The sequence below is a fragment of the Mastigoproctus giganteus genome, chromosome 7 (genome assembly GCF_048544385.1).
Source record: "Mastigoproctus giganteus isolate SK-2022 chromosome 7, ASM4854438v1, whole genome shotgun sequence".
NCBI classification, from domain to species: domain Eukaryota; kingdom Metazoa; phylum Arthropoda; class Arachnida; order Uropygi; family Thelyphonidae; genus Mastigoproctus; species Mastigoproctus giganteus.
Genome location: NC_143581.1, coordinates 162,388,332 through 162,415,461, shown reverse-complemented (window position 1 = coordinate 162,415,461; position 27,130 = coordinate 162,388,332). Strand labels below are relative to the sequence as shown.

The 27,130-nt window shown below is 37.4% G+C and overlaps 1 protein-coding gene across 1 annotated transcript in view; it reads left to right on the top strand.

Moving 5' to 3' along the window:
• LOC150083300 (uncharacterized) overlaps positions 1-26,041 on the top strand; it is a 300,614-nt gene extending 274,573 nt beyond the window's left edge. The window contains exons 16-17 of the mRNA XM_090378469.1: positions 3,145-3,236; positions 25,868-26,041. Coding sequence (XP_090234595.1) covers positions 3,145-3,236; positions 25,868-26,030 — 255 coding nt within the window. The 3' untranslated portion in view covers positions 26,031-26,041. The remainder of the gene's footprint in view (positions 1-3,144; positions 3,237-25,867) is intronic.
• Positions 26,042-27,130: the final 1,089 nt, after the last annotated feature.

Genomic DNA, 27,130 nt, shown 5'->3' with positions numbered 1-27,130 from the left:
AACTGAAATTCCTTCAACACAATGTGTGAAGAGCGAAAGCTGTTGCTGCCCAACTAAGACAAAAGATCGACGAGGAGAATTATGATGTGCTTCTGCCGCAGGAGCCATGCATCTATGCCAACAAGGTTAGGGGATACCCCTATCACAGAAGATTGTCCAGGTGAGCGGTGAGACACATGGGCAGCCGTGGTGGTAACCCCAACCTTACAGTTACTAAGGTCTCTGCTCTCCCTGGGTGGCATGTGCTCACATAATAAGTTCACTAGGGGAGTTCTACGTAATGTCTCTCTACTGCAGACCAGGGGAAGACATACTGCCTGCTACACATTACTTCCAGAGAGTCATCACAGATCTGCCTGGCACCAAGATACTTGTCTCAGCAGACGTCAATTCCCATTTTCCCCCTTTGGATTATTAAAGCCCCTGATCGTAGAGGAACCAACAATGGCAACAACTTGTAGAGTTTCTGATCAGAAGTGGAATAGAAGTAATTAACTGAATAAATCAACCGAAGAACCTGCCGACCTTTTCTAGCACCCTGTGGGAAGCTACTCTGGACGTGACCTTGGAATACATTCCTTTGCACACTACCTTTCAAACTGGACTGTGCAGGAGGGGTTGGATCACCACACCATCACCTTTACATTGAACAGATTTGTAAACCGCATTCCAACAGACAGACAAAGGAAACACCGATATGCTGTGGAAAAGGCCGACCGGGAGAACTTTAGGGAGACCATCATTGCCAATGAACTAGAACTGCAAGCTAAAAACCTGCAAGAACAGGACCCTGACCATCATCAGCACAATCAAACAAGCAACTGACGCTGCCATTAAAAAGAAAAACCCCCTCCTGGGAGCAGACCCATGGTGGTCTAGGGAACTACAGACACTCAGAAGACAGGTGAATCATAAAAGACAAGCCTTCTAATGTCCAAACAGCCCTACATATTAGCTAACAAGAACTAGCATAAACCTGCCTTTAATGCAGCTGTATAATCTATTTGATCTCATGCTAAGTTGGACATATCTAATACATAAATCTACCTAAATTATAGCATATTTCATGTGTGCTATAATTTATAATGTGTGTGCTATAATGGCTATTTAAAATACATTATTAACACTACATACTGGGAACTAAATTTATAAATTCTTAGTATGATCATATTATTATATATATAAAAGGTATACTGTGACAAGTATATTTAACTGCAGGGATGGAGGTAAAGAAACCAGTTATACAATGAATGAATTTTAAGTAGTAGTAGTGGCATGTGATGCAAGAAAGCAAGTATATGAGCTTATGCAGCATTAGCCAAAAAAAAATTTACAAAACCATTCCCTCTAAATGTTTGTCCAGTTCCTCCTTAAATTTATTTAACCTATCAACTTCCACAACAACAGAAGGAAGTTTGTTCCAGCAATTAACCAACCGCTGGCTAAAGGCAAATTTCTGCACATCTATTTTACATCTGTCTTTCCTCAATATGAATTTATGCCGCCTTAGGTTCGTAATCTGAACAAGTGGAAGAATCCCATCAGAATTCACCATACTCAACCCATTCAAGTCCTTATACACCTCAATCAGATCATCTTGCAGGTGCCTAGTCTCCAGCTGCTGCAATTTGCAGAACTTAAGCCTCTCTTGGTAAGAGGATCTCTTTATTCCCCTTACCAATCTTGTTGCCCTTCTCTGTATGAGGCTTCCAGATGTGTGGAATAGGAACTTCCAGACCTGTACGCAATACTCAAGGCGTGGCCTGACTATTGCCTTATACAGAAGGACAATCACCTCCTTTTCCCTGCTAGCAAAATTCCTATATATCATTGACAAAACCCCATGACCTGCCCTGGCAGCCTGTCTGCATTGCTCAGAAAACTTCATATCTGACTGCACAATTACTCCCAGGTCTTTTTCATTTTCTACCACCTTAAGTGTAGTAACCACACAGTTCGTACGTTTCTATGGGGTTACTTCTACCCACATGCAGTACTTTGCATTTGTAAAATAGTAATAGTATTAATTAGGGTGGGATATTTTATTTTGAAATGAATGACCAAAAACAAAACAGATAGGGAGAATTAGATAATAATAGGGAATGTTAATATGAAAATAACTAAATGGATAAATTATCATGGCTAACTTCATCAGGAGGTTAAAATCCTAGCTATATCTATCTGGGATGATAGGACATTTCAAACATCCAGACTATTGATTAAAAAAGAACAAAAATAGGTAAATAGCAAAACATGGCTACTTATTTATTATAAATTTTCATTCCTTTTAATTCATTTTATCTCTTGCTATACTGAAATGTATTGCCTTTTCTTTTTAAGGTGCTATAATATGCTCCGATTTTTACTTTCTTACTTATTTTCTTATTTTTCTCACTTTCCTTTATTTCTTCTACTAAGTCACACACTTCTATACATTGAACACCCATCTACTAGCTTCTCTTATTTATTAGTAATTATCTAATTACACATGTGTATGTGTGGGTACAGAAATATGTGCACTTGTGCGAGTTTGTAATTTTATACGCTTAATGAATTTAAGGAGTAGAAAATGGAAGTGACTAATAATAATACAATCCATTAGTAAAAGGTCATGCATTGGTATACTACTCCAAGCCTAACCTGATCAGAATTTAAAAACTTATTTTTAGAAATAAAAAAGATAGTTGTGCCCCCAAAGTAGTTACGTAACACAACTACTTTTGTTACAGTGGGGAGGACAAGACCATGCCAGCTTAGCAGGTATCTTCTATTTCCTCTCCATAAATATTGGATTTTTTTTATATAAAAAACTTTTAAATGATCTTTATGTGTTACTTGGATGTTAAAAAGTTTTAGTAATTTTGTTTCTATTTTACATAAAAATGCAATTAATAAAAATTGAACTTTTTTCTTTTTTTTTTTATTATTCTAATGGGTTGCACCACACAATTTGGAAAATTGCTGATATTAATAATCAGGAATGCATCTATCAGCTGTTGCTAAGTGCATTCCAAGTTTAATTTCTCTCCATTTTTACTCTTTCTATAAACTCAGTAAACTTATTTATTAATCAGACATCATATATAATTCTTCACTACCCAGTTTTACTTAACTCATATTATTGTTCCTTGGATTTTATTTTAGGGCAAGGAACTTTTTGGACAAAATCTTGTGATACGATTTCCAGACAATCCTGTGAACAAAGATGTTACAGTATTACGGAAGACTAAATCTACGTACGTATATATACAGCAAAGAGAAGATAATCAGTACAAACACACATACATATATATTTTAATGTCTATTAATAAATTATTGTACTTTGTGGATAAACACTTGGACTGTTCTATTCACTTACATTTTAGCAACTGACTGATTTAAAATTGCAATGAATATTTACCTAATAATATTAGTATTTGTATTGGCAAATGATGCAAGGAGGAAGCAAGCATCAACAAAAAAAAATCTATTCATCTCTAACAGTTTGCCTAATCCTTCCTTAAATTTATTCAAACTACCCACTACACAACACCAGATGGGAGTTTGTTCCAACAATCAAATAATCAGTGGCTGAGAGCAAATTTTACATTCTTCTATCCAGCAATCGTTCTTCCTCAATTTAAATTTATGCTCACTTATGTGTGTTGTTCCGAGCAAGAATAAGGATGGCATTAACTCCATGGAAGTTTAGAGAGATCCCGTTTGCAGAACCGAAGTCTTTTTTGGTAAAGTACACTTTGCACCACTGATTAATTTTGTTGAACTTCTCTGCACCCATACCAACAGATCCACTTCCTTCCTTCCTAAAATGAGGCTTCCAGATTTGTATGGAGTACTCAATTTGCAGCCTAACTGTTGCTTTATATAATGGGACAATCACCTCCAATTACCCCTGCAGGCAAAATTCCTCTCTGTTATTAACAAAACCCCACGAGTAGTCCTACCCATTCATCTGTACTACTCAGAAAATTTAATATCTAATTACATGACTGAACCTGGATCCTTTTCATTCCCCACTTCCTCAAGTGTGGTAACTTACACTGGGTATGTTAATCTGGGTTTGTTGCTACCCATATGCGGTACCTTTCATTTATCAATGTTGAACTTCAACCACCCCTTCTCGGCCCATCTGCTCTAATTTTTTAGATCCTGTTGCAGTTGCATATTCCAATTACTGTCATTAACCCTAACAACCTTTTTATCATCTGTATAAACTTTAGATATCAAGCCAGATATGCCCTCATCTATATGATTAATAAATATTGAAAACAATGGGCCTCAGCACTGAACCCAGGTGCACTCGTAACATTAATCCAAGAACAGTACCCATTGATAACCACTCTGGGTCCTCTTCCACTCAACCACCCCTTTATCTATAGCAGTAGCTTGCCCCTATTCCACACATCTCCAATTTATACAACAGTCTTTCATGTGGAACAGTATAAAAAGCTTTTCTGAAATTTAAGTATATGTTGTTTAAATTTTTCCCTTCAGTTGCTTTGTTACTGAATCGTAATACCCAATTAGGTTGATCAGACAAGATTGCCCTTTAACAAATCGATGTTGTATTGCTGTATAATTGAATTCCTCTCTAGGCAGTCCTGCATTACTTCTTTAAGGAGTGACTCAGTTTGATAATCTCCCCCCCCCCATCTTGTGAACGTGGAAGACATGCAAATCTCCAATCCATAGGCACCTTCCTGAGTGCGAGGATACTCACAATTATGGCTAAGGTTTGCTTAACTCTTGCTACAGCTTATAATATATAAACAGATAAATTACATTAAGCCCCAGTAGTCTTTAGCATTAGTAGAGGCATTTGATGCAAGAAAGCAAGCTTATGCAGCATCAGCCAAAAAAAAAAAATAAAGTAAAATAAATAAATAAAAAATAACCACTTCCACTTCACCCCACTGTTCGTTCGAAATACCTCTCCAGCTGAGCCTTAAACTTATTTAGGCTATCAACTTCCACGACAAGGGATGGAAGTCTGTTCCACCTACCAACCACCCGCTGGCTAAAGGCAAATTTCCGCACATCTCTCCTACATCTGTCTTTCCTCAATTTGAACTTATGCCCTCTCAGGTGATTATTCTGAACAAGAGGAAGAATCCCATCAGCATTGAGCATGCTCAAACCATTCAAGGCTTTGTACACCACTATCAGATCACCTCGCTGGTGCCTAGTCTCCAGACACTGTAATTCGCAAAACTTAAGCCTTTCTTCGTAAGAGCACCCCTTTGTTCTATTCACTAATCTTGTTGCTCTTCTCTGTACTCGTTCCAGCAGCTCTACATCCGTCTTGAAATGAGGCCTCCAGGCCTGTATACAGTACTCTAGGTGTGGCCTGACCATTGCCTTATACAAGGGAATAATCACATCCTTATCCCTGTTAGAAAAATTCCTATATATCATTGACAATACACCATGAGCTACTCTTGCAGCCCGTCTGCACTGCTCAGAGAATTTCATATCTGCCTGCACAACCACCCCCAAGTCCCTTTCATTCTCTACCACTGTCAGTGTAGTACCACAGAGTTGATACGTTGCTCTGGGGTTGCTGTTTCCCATATGTAGTACTTTACATTTGTCAATGTTAAACTTCATTTGCCACCTCTCAGCCCATCTGCTCAACCTTTCCAGATCCTGTTGCAGCAGCATAGTGTCAGTAGTGTCCTTGACAACCCTGCCAACCTTCGTATCGTCTGCAAACTTGGACATTAAGCTTGATATACCATCATCAATATCATTTATAAATACAGAGAACAATAAAGGACCCAATACTGAACCGTGAGGGACTCCACTAATAACATTAGTCCACGATGAGCAGTGTCCATTGATTACCACTCACTGTCTTCTCCCCCTCAACCACCCCTTTATCCATAGCAGCAAATTGCCTCCAATGCCACAATGCTCCAATTTGTGCAGCAGTCTTCCATGTGCAACAGTATCAAAAGCCTTTCTAAGAAACAAGTATATAATATAAAAGTTATTCCCTGCATCCAGTTCTTTTGTGACTGCATCATAGTATCCAATCAAGTTGGTCAGGCAAGACTTCCCCTTAACAAAAACATGCTGTGTCTGAGCTATAACTGAAGTCTTATCTAGATGATCCTGCAGTGCTTCTTTAACCAGTGCCTCCATTAATTTTCCGGGAACAGAAGTTAAACTCACAGGTCTATAATTATTTGTGTCAGCCTTTGATCCTCCCTTGTGAATTGGGGTCACATTTGCACATCTCCACTCCATGGGTACCTCCCGTGAGTTCAAGGATGCTCTCATAATTATGGCTAAGGGTATGCTTACTTCCTTTGCTGCCTCCTTTAATATAACTGGACAGATCCCATCCACCCCAGGTGCCTTTCTTGTGTTTATCTTCAACAATTTCTCCTCCACTTTACTCTCAGTTATTACAAGATTCTCTAGCTTACTGCTAGAGTTGAATAAACCTCTGGCATTCCCCTCGCTGAATAACTCCTCATGTGCGAATGTCGATGCAAAATATTCATTTAGTTTGTTAGCTACCTGAGCAGGGTCATCAACAGTTGACCCATCGATATCAAGTGGACCAATCTGATTCATCCCCTTCCTTCTAAGTTTACATAAGTAAAGAACTCTTTGCTGTTTTTCTTCGCATCCCTTGCCAAGGATCTCTCGTAATCTGCCTTCGCCTGCCTAACCTCCTTTGTAATTTGGTTACAGATCAACTTGTATCTATCATAGGCCTCTGTGTCACGTGTTAATTTTTATGTATCCCATGCATTTTTCTTCTCTGTCATATGTCTCATTAGTTCATCTGACATCCATTTTGGCCTAAACCCTGAACAATATTTCTTAGTTGGTATGTAAAGCCTAGTAGCTTCCAAGATAAGTTCCTTGAAAGCTTCCCATTTTGAATTTGCTGTTGGTAACATCATCAGTTGATCCCACTGTATAGAATTTAAATACTGTCTCAGTCCATCGTAGTCGCCTTTACGAAAGCAATACCACTTCCCTTTACCCCTAATGGTAGTTACCTCTTTGAGTAACTCCTACTTCAGAACAGTGATCACTGCCACCCAGTGGTTCATTTATCTGCAGATTCCTAATGCATGAAGAGTCACTACTGATAATCAAATCAAGAGTATTACTCCCTCTAGTTGCCTCCCGAACATGCTGATGTAGAAAACAATCATCCAATAAATCCACAAAAGCCTTGCTAGTGTGTGAGTGACCAGCCCCCAAATTCCAGTCAATATCTGGGAAATTAAAATACCCCATTATAAGACTCTCGGATTTACTGGCCCACTCTATTTCTCTGTACAGTTTCTTATTATACTCATCAGAGTCATTAGGCCTATAGCACACTTCTACTCTCAATTTTGATCTCCCAATGCTTATGTCACACCAAACTGACTCCACACTGCACTGTCCAGTGATGTCGACTGGCTTCACTTCCTTGGATTTTATGTGTTTCTTAACTAATAGCATAACCCCTCCTCCCTTCCTATCCTGTCTATCTTTTCTGTAGACATTGTACTCCCCAAATTCCAGTTCTGCATTCCTTATATCTGTGTGACACCACGTCTCTGAAATCCCAACAATATCTGCCTTTGATGTTTTGAGCAATAACTCAAATTCATCAAATTTATTTACTAAACTCCAAGCATTGGTGTACACGCAAGTATACATGCACCTGCTCTTCCACTTAGCCACCCTAACACAACCCATGTGTTTACTTGTACCCCCATGATTCCCAGCAGTCTCTGTAATATCCTGCATCTTATTTTCCAGGCTGCTGCTCATTCCAATAGAAGCAGTGCAAGAATCACTTTCTCTTCTGCCTGTGGCTACTGTTAATCTATTATTTACTTTTAACCTTATTAACTTAACCTTATTTACTTTTAACCTCAACAATTTCTCTTCCTCTTTCTTCTCAATTATCATAAAAACCTTTAATTCTATAACTCAGCGTACTTTTGGCATTCCCATCCCTTAAAACACCTCAGGTGAATGTAGAATGTTTATTCAGTTTGTCAGCAACTGAACATGATCATCAATAGTTATGCCATTCATATCTAGTAGGTTAATGTGGTTTATCCCTTTCCTTGTGTTAAAATAGCAAAGAATTCTTTGCACATGCCTAGCCAAGTTCTCAAAATCTGCCCTAGCTTGCCTAATTCCCTTAGTGATTTGAGTGCAAACTAGTTTATTCTTACTGTACATTTCTGCACCCCTCCCTGCTAATTTATTAATCATCCCATGCATTTTTCTCCTCTACCACTAGTGTCATCAGTTCCTCTGACATCCAGTTAAGTCTAAACTTTGAACAGTATCTCTTAGTATTAAAAACTTAGTAGCTTCTATAGTTACAGGTGTCTAGTCTTCTGACACTGTGATTTTCAAAACTGAAGCCTTTCCTGGTAAGAGCACCATTTTGTTCCCTTCACCAATCTTGTGGCTCCTGTCTGTATCCACTCCAGCAAATTCACATCTATCTGCAAATGAAGCTTCCAGACCTGAGTGCAGTAAGAAAATGCAAATTATTTGCTTCCCCCCCCCCCTCACATAGGTAACTATCAAAAGTTAACCTGTGAATTTATTCAAACTGTCGGCCTCAACTACCCATGAAGGCAACCTGTTCCAGCAATCAATGACTCACTGACTAAAAGAAAGCTTCCTGCAATCTAGTCTAAACCTCTTCCCCTGTAATTTGAATTTATGCCCATGAGGTCTGAAATTCTCCATAACAGTGAAAATTCCATCTTTGTTCATTTTACTAATCCTTCTCAGAGCCTTATAACCCTCAATCAGGTCACCTCTGAGGTGCCTAGTTGCCAAGCTCTGTAGCTCACATATTCGGAATCTTTCCTCATATGGTTGCCCATCTTCTGACCCTTTCAACAAGTTCAGTGTATTTTTTTTCAGATGAGGCCTCCATACTTGAACACATTATTCCAAATGTGGTCCTACAATTACCTTATACAGTGGGACTTTGACCTCCATATCTTTACAGTATAATGTTCAATAAATCATTGATAGAACACCACGGGCTTTCCTGTCTGCCCTGCTTACACTGCACAGAAAGCTTCATATCTGCCCATATTATAACTCCCAGATCCCTTTCTTTCTCTACTCTTTTTAATTCAACCCCACCACATGTATAATTAGTTTGGGATTGCTATTTACCAAGTGTAAGACCTTGCATTTTGCTGCATTAAAATATAGATGCTACTTTTCTGACCATTCTTGCAGCCTGTTCAAGTGATCCTGAAGGAGCACTGCTCTACCAAACAGTGCTTCTTCAGGATGTGACTTGTACAGGCTCAGGATGATGATAAATTAAATCCCCACCAATTGTTTCCACAGTATTAAAATCTTATAGATTGCAGAATCTCTTCTAAAACAAAACAAATCAAGACATATGGGAAGAGAACAAAAATCATTTGCAAGGAACAGTTATAATCAAATATTAGATTCTTACAAACAACTGCAATTATCGTAATTATATCTTAGCTATTCCCAAGTGACCAAAAAGGGATTCCCAAAACAAAACAAGTCTGAAATGCAAAGTTACAATTATTGGCAAGAATGAGCACAGCTGCAAAATGAAATCTGATTACAGAAAACATAAGCCATTCTTTTAAAAAAATAATAAACTTGTCAAGTTCTGAAAATTTAAACTTAACATATGTTTCTTACAAATAAGTTTTTTGTTTTTTTACTAATACTAAGGTGGCTACCATCCTAAAATTAGCACCTTTTTAAATGTCCTTAAGACAAAAATATATGAAAATATTAAATAATACACTGACAGTATACATGACTCATTAGAACAGTTTTTCTTCCCTGCAGAAAATAAATGCTTTATGTCACACATTAAAAGTTTGCTTTCGTCTTCCTAATTCCTTAGATGTAAATGGCATCTGCTTTCAGAATTCCAACTTTTTTAGATTGACTAACAGCAAAATTAATTGTTCTAATTTTTTCAACATTGAAAGAGAATAAGTTGCTTTAAGATGATTGAATATGGAAATTGCTTACCTTGTAGACCAGGGGTGGGGAAACCTTTTAGTACGAGGGACAAGCTGCAAGTGCATAAGAACCTGTGGGGGTGCATTTTTGCTGAGAAAAATAACGGATCTTAAATTTTACAAATTCATAAGTATGCATGCAATCACACTAAGCAATATTAATTAAAATGGTATAATGTATTAATTAACTACACAGTTATGCTTTAATTACCGAAACATCAAAGACACCACAGTTAACGTTTTAATTTTAATGAAACTTCTTACCTTGCACATTAATGAGAAGGTTGGCTCTGCTTTACTTGAGAAAGCTCAGAGATGTTAGATGGCACTGATGATGCAGCAATTCTTAGTTGGTTTGCAAGATTATCATCCATAAGTCTAGCACACAAGTGGTTCTTGGCTAAATTTAATATTGAGAAAAACTGTTCACATCGGTACATGGTAGAAAACAATGATACAATTTTCAATGCATGATTCCTCAAAAGTGGATATTTTTCAGTATCTACATAGGATTTATAAAATTCCAAAATAGATACACTATTAAATTTGGATTTCAGAGTATTATCTGATTGTAAATGAATTAATTCTAGTTGCAAGGAATCAGGAGCTTCATCTGGCATCACATCAAAAGGAGTTTCCCATATTCTTAGTTTTAGTTCATGATTTCGTAAATCTTGAAACCTCTTGAAATTCAATCAAAAGATTGGAACACTCTGCAACATACTCCACTATCAGTTCTGGTTTCAGTTCTTTCAGTGTTGTAAAATATACTATGCAGTGTTTTTTCAGTTGAGTTATGAACAATTGCAGCATTAATTCAAAGCTTCTGATATAGACAAAAAAAGAGGTAATAAGCTGATTTGGCCCTTGTAATTTCAAATTTAGATCATTTAAGTGGCTAGCGAAATCAACCAAAAATGCCAAATCACATAATGACTTTTGGTCCTCTAATTCCATAATCGGGGAGCTTTTAATATCCATGAAGAGTTTCATTTCATCTTTCAGCTCATAGAAATGCTTGAGCATGTGCCCTTTGCTTAGCCAGTGAACCTCACAATGGTACAATAAATTACCATATTCAACTTCAAGGCCCTTTAACATTTCTTTAAATTCTCTGTTCTTCATCCCTTATTTTTTATGAAGTTAATACATTTTGTTACGGCTTTCATCACATTGGTTATTCTTAGAGAATGCGCAAATAAATTTTGTTGATGAATAAGACAGTTGATAGCTCTCCAATTCTTTCTTTAATTCTTAATTAAAGCAACAAGTCCTTTTTGAGTGGTGTAGTCACTGTCCGTAACTACACCGCTCAGTTTTTCGTAGGGTAAATCGAAATCATGTATTGCTGATTTCACTTCAGAAAAGAGATCTTCACCTGTGGTAGTCCTGTGCATCAATTTTAAAGCAATTAAATCTTCTCGTATCGTAAAGTTTGCTGTTATCGCGTGTACAAATATAGCCAAATGTGCTGTATTTGCTATATCTGTTGTCTCATCTACAGCTATGGAATAAAACACAAATTCTGATGTTTCAAGGACACTTGGACATCGTTAGCCATGTCGTTTATACAGCCAAAAAATATCCTCCGTAATAAACAAATATTCTCAATCTGACTTTTTCTGGAGTTAAAATTCATGCAACAGCAACTATACACTCTTTAATAAACTCGCCTTCAATATGTGGTTTCAGTTTCTTTGCAGTTAGCTCTTACGTTTCATAACTTGCTTGCATTATCTATGTATTTTCGTGAATGTTAGCTTGTCTGAATGTTGTCTCAGTTTTTCATAATCTTGGCTGTGTTCAAGAATGTACTTTTTATAAACTGCAACCAATTCTTTACAAATGAGACACACATACTTTCCATTTACTTCCAAGAACTATAAATGTTGCCAGAATTCAAAATTATTGCACTTAATTTGCAGTGTTGCAACCGACAACCAACCAACACAAAACACTTAAATCAACACTAACTATCCATCACCAATGCATGCAAGCATGGTTTTGGGGGAGAAACAAATGCTAATTGTTTGTAATAATGGTGCAACATCAATTTGTACATATTCCAACTCATGATTAATGTCATAAGACAAGCATTACGGCCAGGGGTGGACTGGCCATAACAAAACTTACTGGGGGAAATCTTGATTTTGAATGTTGATTTCCCCAGTGAAGGCTGGTGTGATTTTCAGTATTGCACTCTGACCTCCTATAGCTTTTATTTGTTTACTAATATATGAAAACTAAATGCACAAAAATCATAATAACAAAAATATGGATCTTTCTTATCCACAGTAATTAGATAGTATGAATCAGAGCTGTAATAACTCAATATGTTCTACGTTGATAATAATATTAGTAAATAAATAAGAGGAGTTAACCTCAATATAGTACGTGGAACACTTCCGTATGATACCCTCCAGAAATTAAAACGGAAAAAACGAAAAAAATCGACAACTTACCGGAACATTAAAGTAAAATATAAATAATTAAATAATCAATTTAACACAATTCAAAATCAATTTAAAACAATTAAAATTCAAATTAACGCAATTAAAAGAATCTAACGAAAATATTCAAAACGATTTTCCTTCCTGAAGCTGACAATGCTTTTCGACCGACTGTCGTGATCACAGGAACGAGAATTTTCGTTCCTGTGATCACGACAGTCGGTCGAAAAGCATTGTCAGCTTCAGGAAGGAAAATCGTTTTGAATATTTTCGTTAGATTCTTTTAATTGCGTTAATTTGAATTTTAATTGTTTTAAATTGATTTTGAATTGTGTTAAATTGATTATTTAATTATTTATATTTTACTTTAATGTTCCGGTAAGTTGTCGATTTTTTTCGTTTTTTCCGTTTTAATTTCTGGAGGGTATCATACGGAAGTGTTCCACGTACTATATTGAGGTTAACTCCTCTTATTTATTTACTAATATCCACAGTAATATATGAGTCAAGTTGTTTGGAAATGTATAGTAGTTGCATCAATGCTGTTAGAGTTTTTTTGATAAAAGCAGCAACACCAGGTTCCATTGCGGCTAGTGGCTGCCATACATACTGATACAAGGTAGCACACGTGTGGCTATGACAAGCACGACTTGTCGGTACAGTATAGAGAGGTGTTGTATAGGCTTTACGGACACCACTGATTGTAGAATGTTAACACCTTTAGCTCGTAATTTGTGTTAATTGGATTACCTAAGAATTAAGAGATATTAAAGAGATTAACATTCCCCAATTCAGTGGAATGTTAATCCCTTTCATTCATTCCACAATAAAGCTTATTTATGTTAAGTATTGTTGAATAAATGAAAAAAATGGTTTTTTTTATAAAATAATTGTGATTTATATTCAAAATTCATTAAAAAATTAAAGATCAATAATTACTCTAGTTATTTGTGATTTCCCACCCCCATGCACACTTCCTCACAATATGGCCATAAACACTAGTATGAGGCTGCTACAAGTTTTCTCTGGTAAGAATTTGACTCAGTCCACCTATGATTACAGCTAACAGAAATTTATTTATAGTGCTTAAAACAACTTTAGATGAACTAATGAGACTCGTAGCAGAGAAGAAAAATGCATGGGATGCACATAAATTATCAGGCAGCACAGAAGTCTATGATAGATATAAGCTAGTCTGTAACCAAGTCATAAAGGAGGTTATTGAAATCTTTTAGATTTTGCTTAACAAGATTACAAGAAATCTTTGGCAGAGGATGTAAAGAAAAACAGAAAAGACTTCTTTACTTACTTAAATTCTAGAAGGAAGGGAATGAATCAGATTGGTCCACTTGATATCGATAGTTTGACTTTTTTTTTTTTTTTTTCCTGTTTATACTCTGGCACGACAACCAGGTCAGTAGAGTTTACAATAAATCGTCAATACAAATATTTATCGTATTTAGTAGTCACGGGCTTGAACCCCAGTCCACTCAAGGAACACATGCTATGCACTCTCGCTCCTGACCACTCGGCTATGTCAGGCCTAGTTTGACTGTTGATGACAGGCCCGGCACTAGAGTTTTTGGTACCCCTATGCAGAAATTTATTTGGCACCCTTGAAGATTGAATAAATAGAAATGAAAATACATTTTTTTTTATCAATTTTATTTACATCAATTACTTTCTCGCTTTACGTGCTTTAATATTGACAAAATCACATACAAATTCAGATATAATTCTGTCAAAAACATAAATATCGTGTTCTATTGATATGAGGCTTATAAATCTGGTTCCAAAGAAACAGATTTACAAGCCTATCTTGTGACATACCTGGTTTAAAATCATCTCTCCCCGCTTGCAACACACCAGAATTGTTAATAAAATTCTTAGGGTTATTGTCAGATTCGGGAAATGCAATTTATTTATGCAAATTAATTTTAATGTTTCATAGCAATTTTTAAATTTATCTAAATATAATTTAAAAAGATCCCTGAATGCACATATTAGTTGAATAACTCAGTTCCATTTATGTCTTAGTTATCTCCATCTGTTAAATGTATTTGGAAATTGTTATAATTCTGTCAAAGGTTTTCGTGGTCATAATTGTTGGGTTAATGTATATCATAGAAAAACTCAAACTGATCGCTATGTAGTTTTAGTTGTTCAAATCTTTTGTTTAGGGCAGACTTCGTAACATATGAGGGCACCGACTCTCTTTAAAAATTACAGTTGTGAATTACAGGCTCCGAAAAAGCGATAAGTGTTTGCCTTTTTATTTACATAATTGTTATTTTATATTGTACTTTATATGTAGTCTTATAGTTATAGTTACGCTAGTTATTTTTATTTTTAATTTAGATAAAGGGTTTTTGTAGATTACTACTTAATATACGAGCCTTGTCGATCAATTCGGCCCTGGAAAGATTGTGCAAGGCTCAAGGGGTAGAATTTTTTTCAGCCTGGACTGTACTTGTTAACAGGAGAGATTGCTTCTACAGGGATGGGATACACTTAAATAGAAAGGGTGCAAGAATATTTGCTGATGCTATCGAGGCAGTGTTAGGTGGGTCGGAAAACTGCTAGCTTGGGGGGAGACAAAGACCAATAGATTGACAGTAGCTACTGGCAGAGGTGAAAGAGATTCTTGCACTGGTTCTATTAGAATGAGCAGAAGCCTGAAAAACAAGATGCATGGTATTTCAGAGACTGCTGGGAGCCATTGCGGTACAAGTAAACACATGGGTTGTGTTAGGGTAGCTAAGAATAGAAACAGGTGCAGGTATACTTGCGTGTACACCAATGCTAGGAGTTTAGTAAATAAATTTGATGAATTTGAGGTATTGCTCAAAACATCAAAGGCAGATATTGTTGGGATATCAGAGAGGTGGTGTCACACAGATATAAGGGATGCAGAACTGCAATTTGGGGAGTACAACGTCTACAGAAAGGATAGACAGGATAGGAAGGGGGGGAGGGGTTATGCTATTAGTTAAGAAACACATAAAAACCAAGGAAGTGAAGCCAGTCGACATCGCTGGACAGTGCAGCGTTGAGTCAGTTTGGTGTGACATAAGCATTGGGAGATCAAAATTGAGAGTAGGAGTGTGTTATAGGCCTAATGACTCTGATGAGTATAATAAGGAACTGTACAGGGAAATAGAGTGGGCCAGTAAATCAGAGAGTCTTATAATGAGAGATTTTAATTTCCCAGATATTGACTGGAATTTGGGGGCTGGTTACTCACACACTAGCGGGGCTTTTGTGGATTTGTTGGATGATTGTTTTCTGCATCAGCATGTTCGGGAGGCAACTAGAGGGAGTAATGCTCTTGATTTGATTGTCAGCGGTGATTCTTCATGCATTAAGAATCTGCAGATAAATGAACCACTAGGTGGCAGTGATCACAGTGTGCTGAAGTGGGATTTACTCGAAGAGGTAACTACCATTAGGGGTAAAGGGAAGGGTTATTGCTTCCGTAAAGGCGACTGCGATGGACTGAGACAGTATTTAAATTCTGTACAGTGGGACCAACTGATGATGTTACCAACAGCAAATTCAAAATGGGAAGCATTCAAAGAACTTATCTTGGAAGCTACTAGGCTTTACATACCAACAAAGAAATATTGTTCAGGGTTTAGGCCAAAATGGATGTCAGATGAACTAATGAGGCATGTGGCAGAGAAGAAAAATGCATGGGATACTTACAAATTAACACATGACAAGAAGCCTATGATAGATACAAGTTGATGTGCAACCAAGTTACAAAGGAGGTTAGGCGGGCGAAGGCAGATTACGAGAAATCCTGGGCAAGGGATGCAAAGAGAAACAGCAAGGAGTTCTTTACTTATGTAAACTCTGGAGGGAGGGGGATGAATCAGATTGGTCCACTTGATATTGATGGGTCAACTGTTGATGATCCTGCTCAGGTGGCTAACGGACTAAATGAATATTTTGCATCGACATTCACACATGGAGTTGTTCAGCAAGGGGAATGCCAGAGGTGTATTCAACCCTAGCAGTAAGCTACAGAATCTTGAAATAACTGGGAGTAAAGTGGAGGAGGAACTGTTGAAGATAGACACAAGAAAGGCACCCGGGGTGGATGGGTTCTATCCAGTTATATTAAGGGAGGCAGCAAGGGAGGTAAGCGGGCCCTTAGCCATAATTATGAGAGCTTCCTTGGACTCAGGGGAGGTGCCCATGGACTGGAAATGTGCGAATGTGACCCCAATTCACAAAGGAGGATCAAAGGCTGACACAAGTAATTGTGGACCTGTGAGCTTGACTGCTGTTCCAGGAAAATTAATGGAGGCACTGGTTGGAGAAGCACTGCAGGATCATTTAGACAAGACTTCAGTTATAGCTCAGACACAGCATGGTTTTGTTAAGGGGAGGTCTTGCCTGACCAACTTGATTGGATACTATGATGCAGTCACAAAAGAACTGGATGCGGGGAATAACTTTGATATTATATACTTGGATCTTAGAAAGGCCTTTGATACTGTTGCACATGGAAGACTGCTACACAGATTGGAGCAGTGTGATATTGGAGGCAGGTTGCTGCTGTGGATGGAGGGGTGGTTGAGGGGGAGAAGACAGAGAGTGGTAATCAGTGGACACTGCTCATCGTGGACTAATGTTATTAGTGGAGTCCCTCAGGGCTCAGTGTTGGGTCCATTATTTATTGTTTTCTGTATTTATAAATGATATTGATGATGGTATATCGGGCTTAATGTCCAAGTTTGCAGATGATACAAAGGTTGGCAGGGTTGTCAAGGACACTACTGACACTATGCTGCTGCAACAGGATCTGGAAAGGTTGAGCAGATGGGCTGAGAGGTGGCAAATGAAGTTTAACATTGACAAATGTACTACACATGGGAAACAGCAACCCCAGAGCAACGTGTCAACTCTGTGGTACTACACTGACAGTGGTAGAGAATGAAAGGGACTTGGGGGTGGTTGTGCAGGCAGATATGAAGTTCTCTGAGCAGTGCAGATGGGCTGCAGGAGTAGCTCATGGAGTGTTGTCAGTGATATACAGGAGTTTTTCCAGCAGGGATAGGGAGGTGATTGTTCCATTGTATAGGGCAATGGTCGGGCCACACCTAGAGTACTGTATACAGGTCTGGAGGCCTCATTTCAAGAAGGATGTAGAGCTGCTGGAACGAGTACAGAGAAGGGCAGCAGGATTGGTGAATGGAACAAGGGGGTGCTCTTGCGGAGAAAGGCTTAAGTTTTGCAAGTTGCAATGTCTGGAGACTGGGCACCAGCGAGGTGATCTGATAGAGGTGTATAAGGCCTTGAATGGTTTAAGCATGCTCAATGCTGATGGGATTCTTCCTCTAGCTCAGAAAAATCACCTGAGAGGGCATAGGTTCAAGTTGAGGAGGGACAGATGTAGGATGGACGTGCGGAAATTTGCCTTTAGCCAGCGGGTGGTTGGTTGGTGGAACGGACTTCCATCCCTTGTGGTGGAGGTTGATAGCCTAAATAAGTTTAAGGCTCAGCTGGACAGGTATTTTGAACGAACAGAGGGGTGAAGTGCAAGTGGGTTTTTTTTTTTTTTTTTTTGGCTGATGCTGCATAAGCTTGCTTTCTTGCATCAAATGCCTCTGCTAATGCTATACGTAAAACCGTTATTTCGTTTGAATCTTGCAGCCATTGTTTTTGTATATAGTGGTAGAGAATTCAAATTTTTAATTGAGGTAACTAGGTAACTCTAACGTATAATTTTATAGCGTAATACGCTTCTGTTTCTATTAGATAGCATAGTATTGACATTTAATTAATTTAATTGATCTTATTAATTTAAAATATCATGCCCCAAACTAGAGCAGCAAAGCAACGGGCACAAAGTGGCAGGAGTGCTGTGACTCGGGGGAGAACTGAGGGGGGCAATTCTCCAAAGCATCACAGCTTAAAAAAATGTGCAGCTTGTGAAATGTTTGCCGAACTCTCTGGAATGGAACATGATATTGCCATGGGGGATGTCTTTGTGTATGTGTGCGCAATGTAAGGAAATCAGGCGACAACTCAGCGTGGCTATGGGCCTACATGAGAGCTTGAAGGCCAGGGTGGATGCCCTCAAAGGATCTAAATTGAGGGACCCATCAAGCAATGCCAGAGCTTGCACTTGGTCATCACGCAACACAGCGGCAACCCACAAGGCAGAATGCGTTGGTCCCACAGGAACTAGTTGTTGTTGGTGACTATTGTCAGGAAAATGGGGAACATGCTTTGTAAAAAGGATAGGTGGAACAGGACCAGGGTATGTCTGCCAGGGGCAAAGGTTGATGACGTAGAGTGGATATCATGTTTTAAGGGCACAAAAGATGATATAGTTGTACACGTTGGCGCTAATGATATTAAGAGTAGGAGACCAGCAGAATTACTTAACAAGTACAGGTCACTGTTGAAAAAAAGCCTAGAATTAGGGTTGAATTTGAAAGTGTCTGCAATTCTGCCCAGACACGATAGAAGGGAGTATATGATGAGAGCCTTGTCGATCAATTCGGCCCTGGAAAGATTGTGCAAGGCTCAAGGGATAGAATTTTTTCAGCCTGGTCTGTACTTGTCAACAGGAAAGACTGCTTCTACAGGGATGGGATACACTTAAATAGAAAGGGTGCAAGAATATTTGCCAATGCTATCGAGGCAGTGTTAGGTGGGTCAGAAAACTGCTAGCTTGGGGGGGGATACAAGGACTAATAGTTTAACAGTAGCCACAGGCAGAGGTGAAGGCGATTCTTGCACAACTTCTATTAGAATAAGTAGTGACCTGGAGTGAGGGGTGTTGGGGGTTTCAGGGACGGATGGTAGTCATCGTGAAATAGGTGGGTATATGGGATGTGTTAGGGTAACTAGGAATATGTATGCTTGCATGTATACCAATGCTAGAAGTATAGTAAATAAATTTGATGTGTTGGTCAAGACATCAAAGGCAGATATTGTTGGGATAGCAGAGACGTGGTGTCACACAGATATAAGGAATGCAGAACTGGAATTTGGGGAATACAGAAAGGATAGACAAATGTGTACAGAAAGGATACACAGGGAGGAGGTGTTATGCTGTTAATTAAGAAAAACATAAAATCAAAAGAAGTGCACCCAGTTGATATAGATGAATAGTGCACTGTTGAGTCAGTTTGGTGAGACATAAGCACTGCGAAAGCAAAAATACGAGTAGGAGTGTGTTATAGGCCTAATGAGTACAGTGAACAATCGTTCAGAGTAACAGAGTGGGCTAGTAAATCGGAATGTCTTATAATGGGGGATTTTAACTTCCCAGATATTGACTGGAACTTGTGGGTTGGTCACTCACACACTAGTCAGACTTTTGGATTTATTGGATGATTCTTTTCTGCAACAGCATGTTCGAGAGGCAACCAGAGAGAGTAATAATCTTGATCTGGTTATCAGCAGTGATCATTCGTGTATTAAGAATTTTCAGATAAAGGAACCACTAGGTGGCATTGATCACAGTGTACTGATGTGGGATTTAATTACCATCAGGGGTAAAGGAAAGGGTTATTGCTTCCGTAAAGGTGAGTACAGTGGTCTCAGAAAGTTTTTAAATTCTGTACAGTGGGATCAACTGACGATGTTACCAACAGTAAATTCTAAGTGGGAAGCATTCAAGGAATTAATCGTGGATGCTACTAGAAGTTTCATACCTATTAAGAAATGTTGTTCAAGGTTTAGGCCTAAATGGTTATCAAATGAACTAATGAGACTCGTAACAGAGAAGAAAAATGCATGGGATGCATATAAATTATCAAGCAACTCAGAAGCCTATGGTAGATATAAGCTAGTCTGTAATCAGGTCACAAAGGAAGTTAGGCAGGCGAAGGCAGATTACGAGAAATTGTTGGCAAAAGATGCTAAGAAAAACAGCAAGGATTTCTTTACTTATATAAACTCTAAAAGGAAGGGGATGAATCTGATTGGTCCATTTGACATCGATGGTTCGACTGTTGATGATCCTGCTCAGATAACAAACAAACTGAATGAGTATTTTGCATCTGCATTCACACATGAGGAATTATTAAGGTCTGAAAATGGTAGAAGGTTATCAAATTGTAGCAGGATACTTAATGATTTTGTAATAACTGAAAGCAAAAAGTAACATAACAGCATAGATTTATTATGGGGAAATCTTGTCTGACCAGTTTCATTGGATACTATGATGTGGTCACACAGGAACTATGCAAAAAATAATTTTGATATCATGCACTTGGATTTCAGGAAAGCTTTTGATACTGTTGCAAATGGAAGACTGCTGTACAAATTGGAACAGTACGACATTAAGGGCAAGTTGCTGCTGTGCATAAAGGAATGGTTGAATGGGAGAAGACAAAGTGGTAATCACTGGACATTGCTCTTCGTGAACTAATGTTATTAGTGGAGTCCCCTAGGGTTTGGTGTTGGGCCCATTGTTGTGTTCTATATTTAGCAATAATATTGATGAAGATATATCAGGCTTATTGACCAAGTTTGCAGACAATACAAAAGTTGGCAGGGTTTTAATAACATTACTGTTAACGAGAGTAAAGACAGTATGCTACTGCATCAGGACTAGAAGAGTTGGGCAGATAGGCTGAGAAGAGGCAAATGAAGTTTAACAATGACAAATTTAAAAGTACTGTATATGGTAGCAGCAACACCAGAATAAAGTACCAACAGTGTGGTACTACACTGAGTAGTGAAGAATGAAAAGGACCTGGAGGTAATCGTGCAGTCTTTAGTTCTGCAAAGAACTAAAGACTGCACGATTTGCAGAACTAAAGAGGCTTTAGTTCTGCAAATTGCATCTGGAGACTAGGCACCTGCAAGGTGATTGATCTGATTGAGGTGTTTAAGGCTTTAAATGGTTTGAGCAAGCTCAATGCTGATGGAATTCTTCCTCTTGCTCAGATTATGCACTTGAGAGGGCATAAATTCAAATTGAGCCAGTGAGTGGTTGATTGTTGGGACAAACTTCCATCTGTTGTGGACGTGGATAGTGTGAATAAATTCAGGAAGAATTAAACACATTACAAATTCTTGGAGGAGCTGTTCAGGTGAGGTTAGTGTGTTTTTTTTTTTTTTTTTTTGGGCTGATGCTATAAGCTTGCTATCTTGCTTCATTTGCCACTACTAATTTCCCTTTTGCTTCTTGTATAGTGAACTACACTGAAAAATATTCCAGAAAAGTTCTGGACTTTTGATGTTCTCTTTATATTTTTTTTTTATTTATTTTACAGCTTTCTTACTTTATAAGCAAATCTATGGGTTATATTAGATGGCCACTACTATTTTTAATATTGATTTTTAAACTTAACATACATTACAACAGTTATGCAGTGTACAGTACCCATAAATTAGTTAACAGTACATTTGTGACTATGACATTAAATTCTAATAGTATCATGCAATATTTGATAGTCTACTCTTACACAAATGGAAAAGTTTCACTTTAATGATTGCCCTTTCCACTAAAAAAAAAAAAAAAATTTATTCAGTTTAGATAAGAAAAAAAATTAGCTACACAATATTCAATATAGAGAAATAAATTGATATATATATATGTGTGTGTGTGTGTGTGTTATTTTAAACAACTGCACAGTGCACCCAGATACACAACTCTGTCTTTGATAAGCCAAAGTTAAGTTAATGTATTTATTACACAGGACAGTTCACAAATGATACACTTTCATACATTTATTGTAAAGTAAACCTACAATCATGTAATATGCACCAATCATTAGTAAAACTCTCAAAGTTTCCTACCTTAAAGAAATACATTCAGTGTGGGCACCCTGTGTCACGCAGCACACGTCAAATCGATATTCGAATTCCTAGCATACTTTCTCCAGAACGTCCCTGTTTATGGTGGATGAGGTCTGGAGACCTGGGAGGCCAATTGCAGAAGGACAATTCATAACTGCAATGTAATACACCAACCATATAACTGAAACTTTATTAAAATAGAATAATATATGACTGGATGAAATTAAAAATGATAAAAAAGAATACACTGATTGTACAATAAAAAGCAGTAAAATAATTAAAAATATAAAAATAAAATGTAAAGAATAGCAATTATACTATACAGGCAACCGCCTCCTTTATCAACACAGTATGACCTAACTTGTCCCAGTATATTCTTAAATAACTACACGATCGTGGCTCACAGTATGTGTTATCATAGGAGCATGGGAAGTATCCTCCACATGTGCACGGAAATGGCTCGGGAGAACCGTTCATCCCATCCAAGAATTATGGTTTCAAAGGGGATGAATATGGATTCTCTTGTCTCCATTATTGGTATTATGCTCAGAAGAGCAAATCCACAAACTCTCGAGCCATTTGCAGTTCCAATATCTGTGTGAATGATCGACCATGATGACATCGCCAGGTGAAATTTGGTGATTCTCCTCCCAAAAATGTTTGGCTACAGCAGACTTCCCATAATCTTTGGGAGAAATGCATGCACATGGCATTAGAGAGGGATGACACCTTAAGGGACAGGACTCCCTTGAACATAGAGGATATTTGTAGAGGGGTAGAACTATGTCTCTTCAATACTATGCTATTTCAAAACACTATTTATAAGCAGGTTTGCTGCGCGGCAATGGGCTCTACAATTAGTGCTGTTGTAGTAATTCTAGCCGTGGAGCTAGAATAAGATTTTTCATGGGTCTGCTCCCCCCATGCGTGCATGGAAACGATGCATCAATGATACATTCGCCATTGTACAGAGGATTAGGTTCTCAGTTTTACTAATGGCTTCTCCCCCTTTATTTCAGTTTACCTCGGAGGTGGAAATAGACTGTACCCTCCCTTTCCTTGATGTGTTGGTTTATAGAGATAGCCCCAGAGTAAAAACAAGTGTATATAGAAAACCCATGTGCTGGGGGCAGTATACACATTATAACACGGCACAAGACAATGATCACAAGAATAATGTTGGATAAAGCTGGGTCCAACTGTAGTTCCTCCAGGGATAGAAAGGAGGAGATTAAATGGGTCACAGTAGATCTTAGGGAATGCAGGTACCCTAGAAAGTCTTGGATAAGTATGTTCCGGAAGCAGAACATGGACAAAGAAAGCCGTTCACACCCATTGCCACCACATACATTCCCTACTATCCAGGCTTAACTGAGCGAATCTCCCGAGTGTTACATACTTTCCAGACACACTGTGTGCAACTGCCAGGGTGAAGATTGCACACAGTCAAGTCAAAAATCCCATACCCATGGAAGGTACCAGTGGGGTCATATATGAGATTAAATGCCCAGATTGTGGGAACTGCTATGTTGGTGAGACAAAACAGCATTTCAAAGATAGTATGGGGGTGGGGGCATATTAATGTAATAAAGGCCACATATTATGGGAAATCTGCTGTGGCCAAACATTTCTGGGAAAAGAACCACCAAATTTCACCTGGCGATGCCATCATAGCAATTGTTCACACAGTTGGCTCAAGGGTTTGCTATTCTGAGCATAATATCATTAATAATAGACAGGGGAATCCGTATTCATCTCCTCTTTGAAACCATAATTATCATTTTTAATTTGATCTGGTCTTATATTATACTATTATTTCTATGTTAATAAAGTTTCAGTTCTATGGTTGGTGTATTACATTACTGTTATTATGAATCATAACTTTCCCAACCCCCGAGACCTATTTGAAGAATGCAGAACAACAAAACTAAAAATCCATTGGTTTGGAATAGTTTCCTTGAGGTAATGGCAAATTTTGAAAATCTGTACATGAAAATGAGGTAGAGAGTGCAACCCAGCTGGAAAATGTAGTTGTCTGAGCCATCCTGTAACTGAGGAATTAAGATAGCAGATCATCACAGCAGTAGCAACAATAAACAGGGATAGACTGGGGAAAGTATGGCAGGAATTTAACTATTGACTTTGTGTGTGTCGAGAAACATGGAGTGCCCATATTGATAGCTCATAACTTTAAAGTATGAAACTGAATTTTTCTAACATGCAGTGTATATTACATAATTTTAGGCCCAATGGTAATAACTTCGGAATACACATATGAAAGTATATCATTCTTTTTGAATTGCCTTGTATATTTGCCACTTCAAAGGCCTAGGATGAGTTTGATTGGGACACTTTAATTCATAGCCAACTACATTATTTTTATTCATTTTTTATTGATGAAAATAACCCGATTAATCTTACTTTAATGTATCAGAGAAGAAGAAATTGTCACTTAGTCAAACTTCCTAAAAACCTGTCATGTTGAGAACCTCTGTTACTGGTAAAAGAGCCTCAATATTGTCAGTGGTACTCCAGATGACACACATAGTAATGGTAATGTGAATGCCACGTACCTGTAGGGAAAAAAAAAATTTTCCACTAAGAAGATAAGCATTACACAAGAACTGTGGGGTAGGATAGAGGCATTTCATTTTGTGGAATTTCTGCTCAGAAAATTCAAGGACTTTTGCTAAAAGAAAGAAAATATTCAAAACAACATATGTTACAAGATGTGTTTAGTCATCAAATCACCTCTAAGTAAACCTATGCAAAATCTATGCCCGAGTGTCACCCTTCTCCAGAGCGTGTGTTGCCACAACTACCCTAACTTCTCTAGGTAGTGGTGATGATTTTTCTTCAGACAATGCCATATAACTGATTTACAAACTCAGAATTCCTTCATTTGAAAGTGGAAAAGGGACAGTTGAGTTAGAAAGCATGTTATTCTTATTTTTCAATTTTTTTTTCATGTTATTTTAGTATATTTTAAGCCTGGCACTCCAAATTCCAAAAAAGCCTAGTACCTGGCAACCCTAAGATTCCAACCATGTTTGATAAATAGCCATCATACAAGATATTTCAAAAGTTGTGCAACCCTATATAAGTAATTTACATAGAGTATCTATAAAAAACTGTCTGAATATTGAAGGAACACATCTCATCTGTGAATAAAAGTATCACAGCAGCTGTAAGAAGTGACCACTGCCTGCCTGCAACCATATGGATATGCTTGCAGAAACATGATGCAAGGTCACATGAATAATGCCAGTGCTGTGTTTTACTGTGATATGTTGAAATCTCTAGGATTGTTAGAGCATAATTTTTCCTTCATGTACATGCACAGGAAATAGGTGACTAAGTCTGGAGACTGGCATCAAAGATTTATGCTTATCCATATGCTCCCTAAAGAATGCAATGAGCAGTTGCTTCCTCTTGCAAAAACCATGAATCACTTTCAATCTCCAGAATATTAATAAATTGCTGAATGCCATATAACTGACAGGTAGATATTACAGTGAAATATGCAACACCACTTGTTACACAGATGGGCTGCAAGATTGTTGAAAGCCTACATGTATATTCATTTATTTTATTTATTTTTATTTATTATTTTTTTGTTTTACTTTAAACTAGGATGTCTGAACCAAAAGCAAAAGTTATAGGGCCTGTTAATGGAGATGAATGTTATTTCTGGAGAACTACAGGATGCTTGTATGGATCCCGTTGCCGCTATAAACATGTAAAAGAAAATCAAGGTATTGACAAAAGACCATGGCATGAAACAAGAACTTCTTGAATTGTATCTGAGAGGCCTTACAATTAGATTATTATATTTTCAAATGAAAATTCTGTTTCTGAAGATTTTCAAAATAATTCAGAAAAGAAACTGTTAAATAATTTTTATGTATATAGTTATTTTTTACTGATGTATAAAGATTAGGAAAGGCTAGGTTGTAAATTTTCTTCAGTTGCCTAGAATATTACCACAATACATTTTTTCTTTATTTCAGATTTCTTGAGAGAAATTATTTCTAGAAAATGGTTTAATTTGTTAAATGTAAACAAATTTTTACTGCTAATTCTAAATATACATTAGTTTATAGATTTTTAAGCCAATTTTGGAAAATAAATATCATTGATCTGGTTTAAGTATATATCACTGCATAAATGGGGATTCAATTAAAGAAATATAATCAATTACTGTATTATTATTATTATTATATATTTTTTTCTCTCTCTTATAAGACTTGCCAAATTTTGTGCTATTTGCAACTAGGAGAACATTAGAGGCTTGTGGAACTTATCTCAACTTCTATTTCATACAGATAGTTGGATATACATGACAGAGTAAAAAAATATGTGGAGGTCTGAAAGTCTCTAAACTTTATTAGTCAGTTGAACTGAACATTTTAGGTTCCCGATTTTATTGCCTTTCTAAACACTTCTGAAATATTACTCAGATTTCTTACCATGTGTAGTAATGATGATGTATTGCTCATAATACATCATCATTGCTGCACATGATGATGTATTGCTCATAACATGGAAGTTTAAAGGGAAACGTTTTTTTCAAAATTATAAGTGAAATGCAGTCTATTTAAATCTGTACATATTTTAATACAAAAGACTAACAAATTTACACATATACAGTTGTGCGCCTCATGTTTCATTCCATATTCAGTGGGATTTTTGAATATTTGTATACTGGTGGTTATATCTTAAAAAATAAGCTTTTTTCTTACTAAGCTAACAAAGCATCAATCCTTTAAATTATCTTGCTTACAACAAGCTTTTCAACAAAAATGCCTTTAAATAAAAAAAAAAAAAGTGATGTCCCATACTGATTCAGATTAACATAAAAAGAATTGTTCACCATGTTCAAAGTGCCTTTTATAT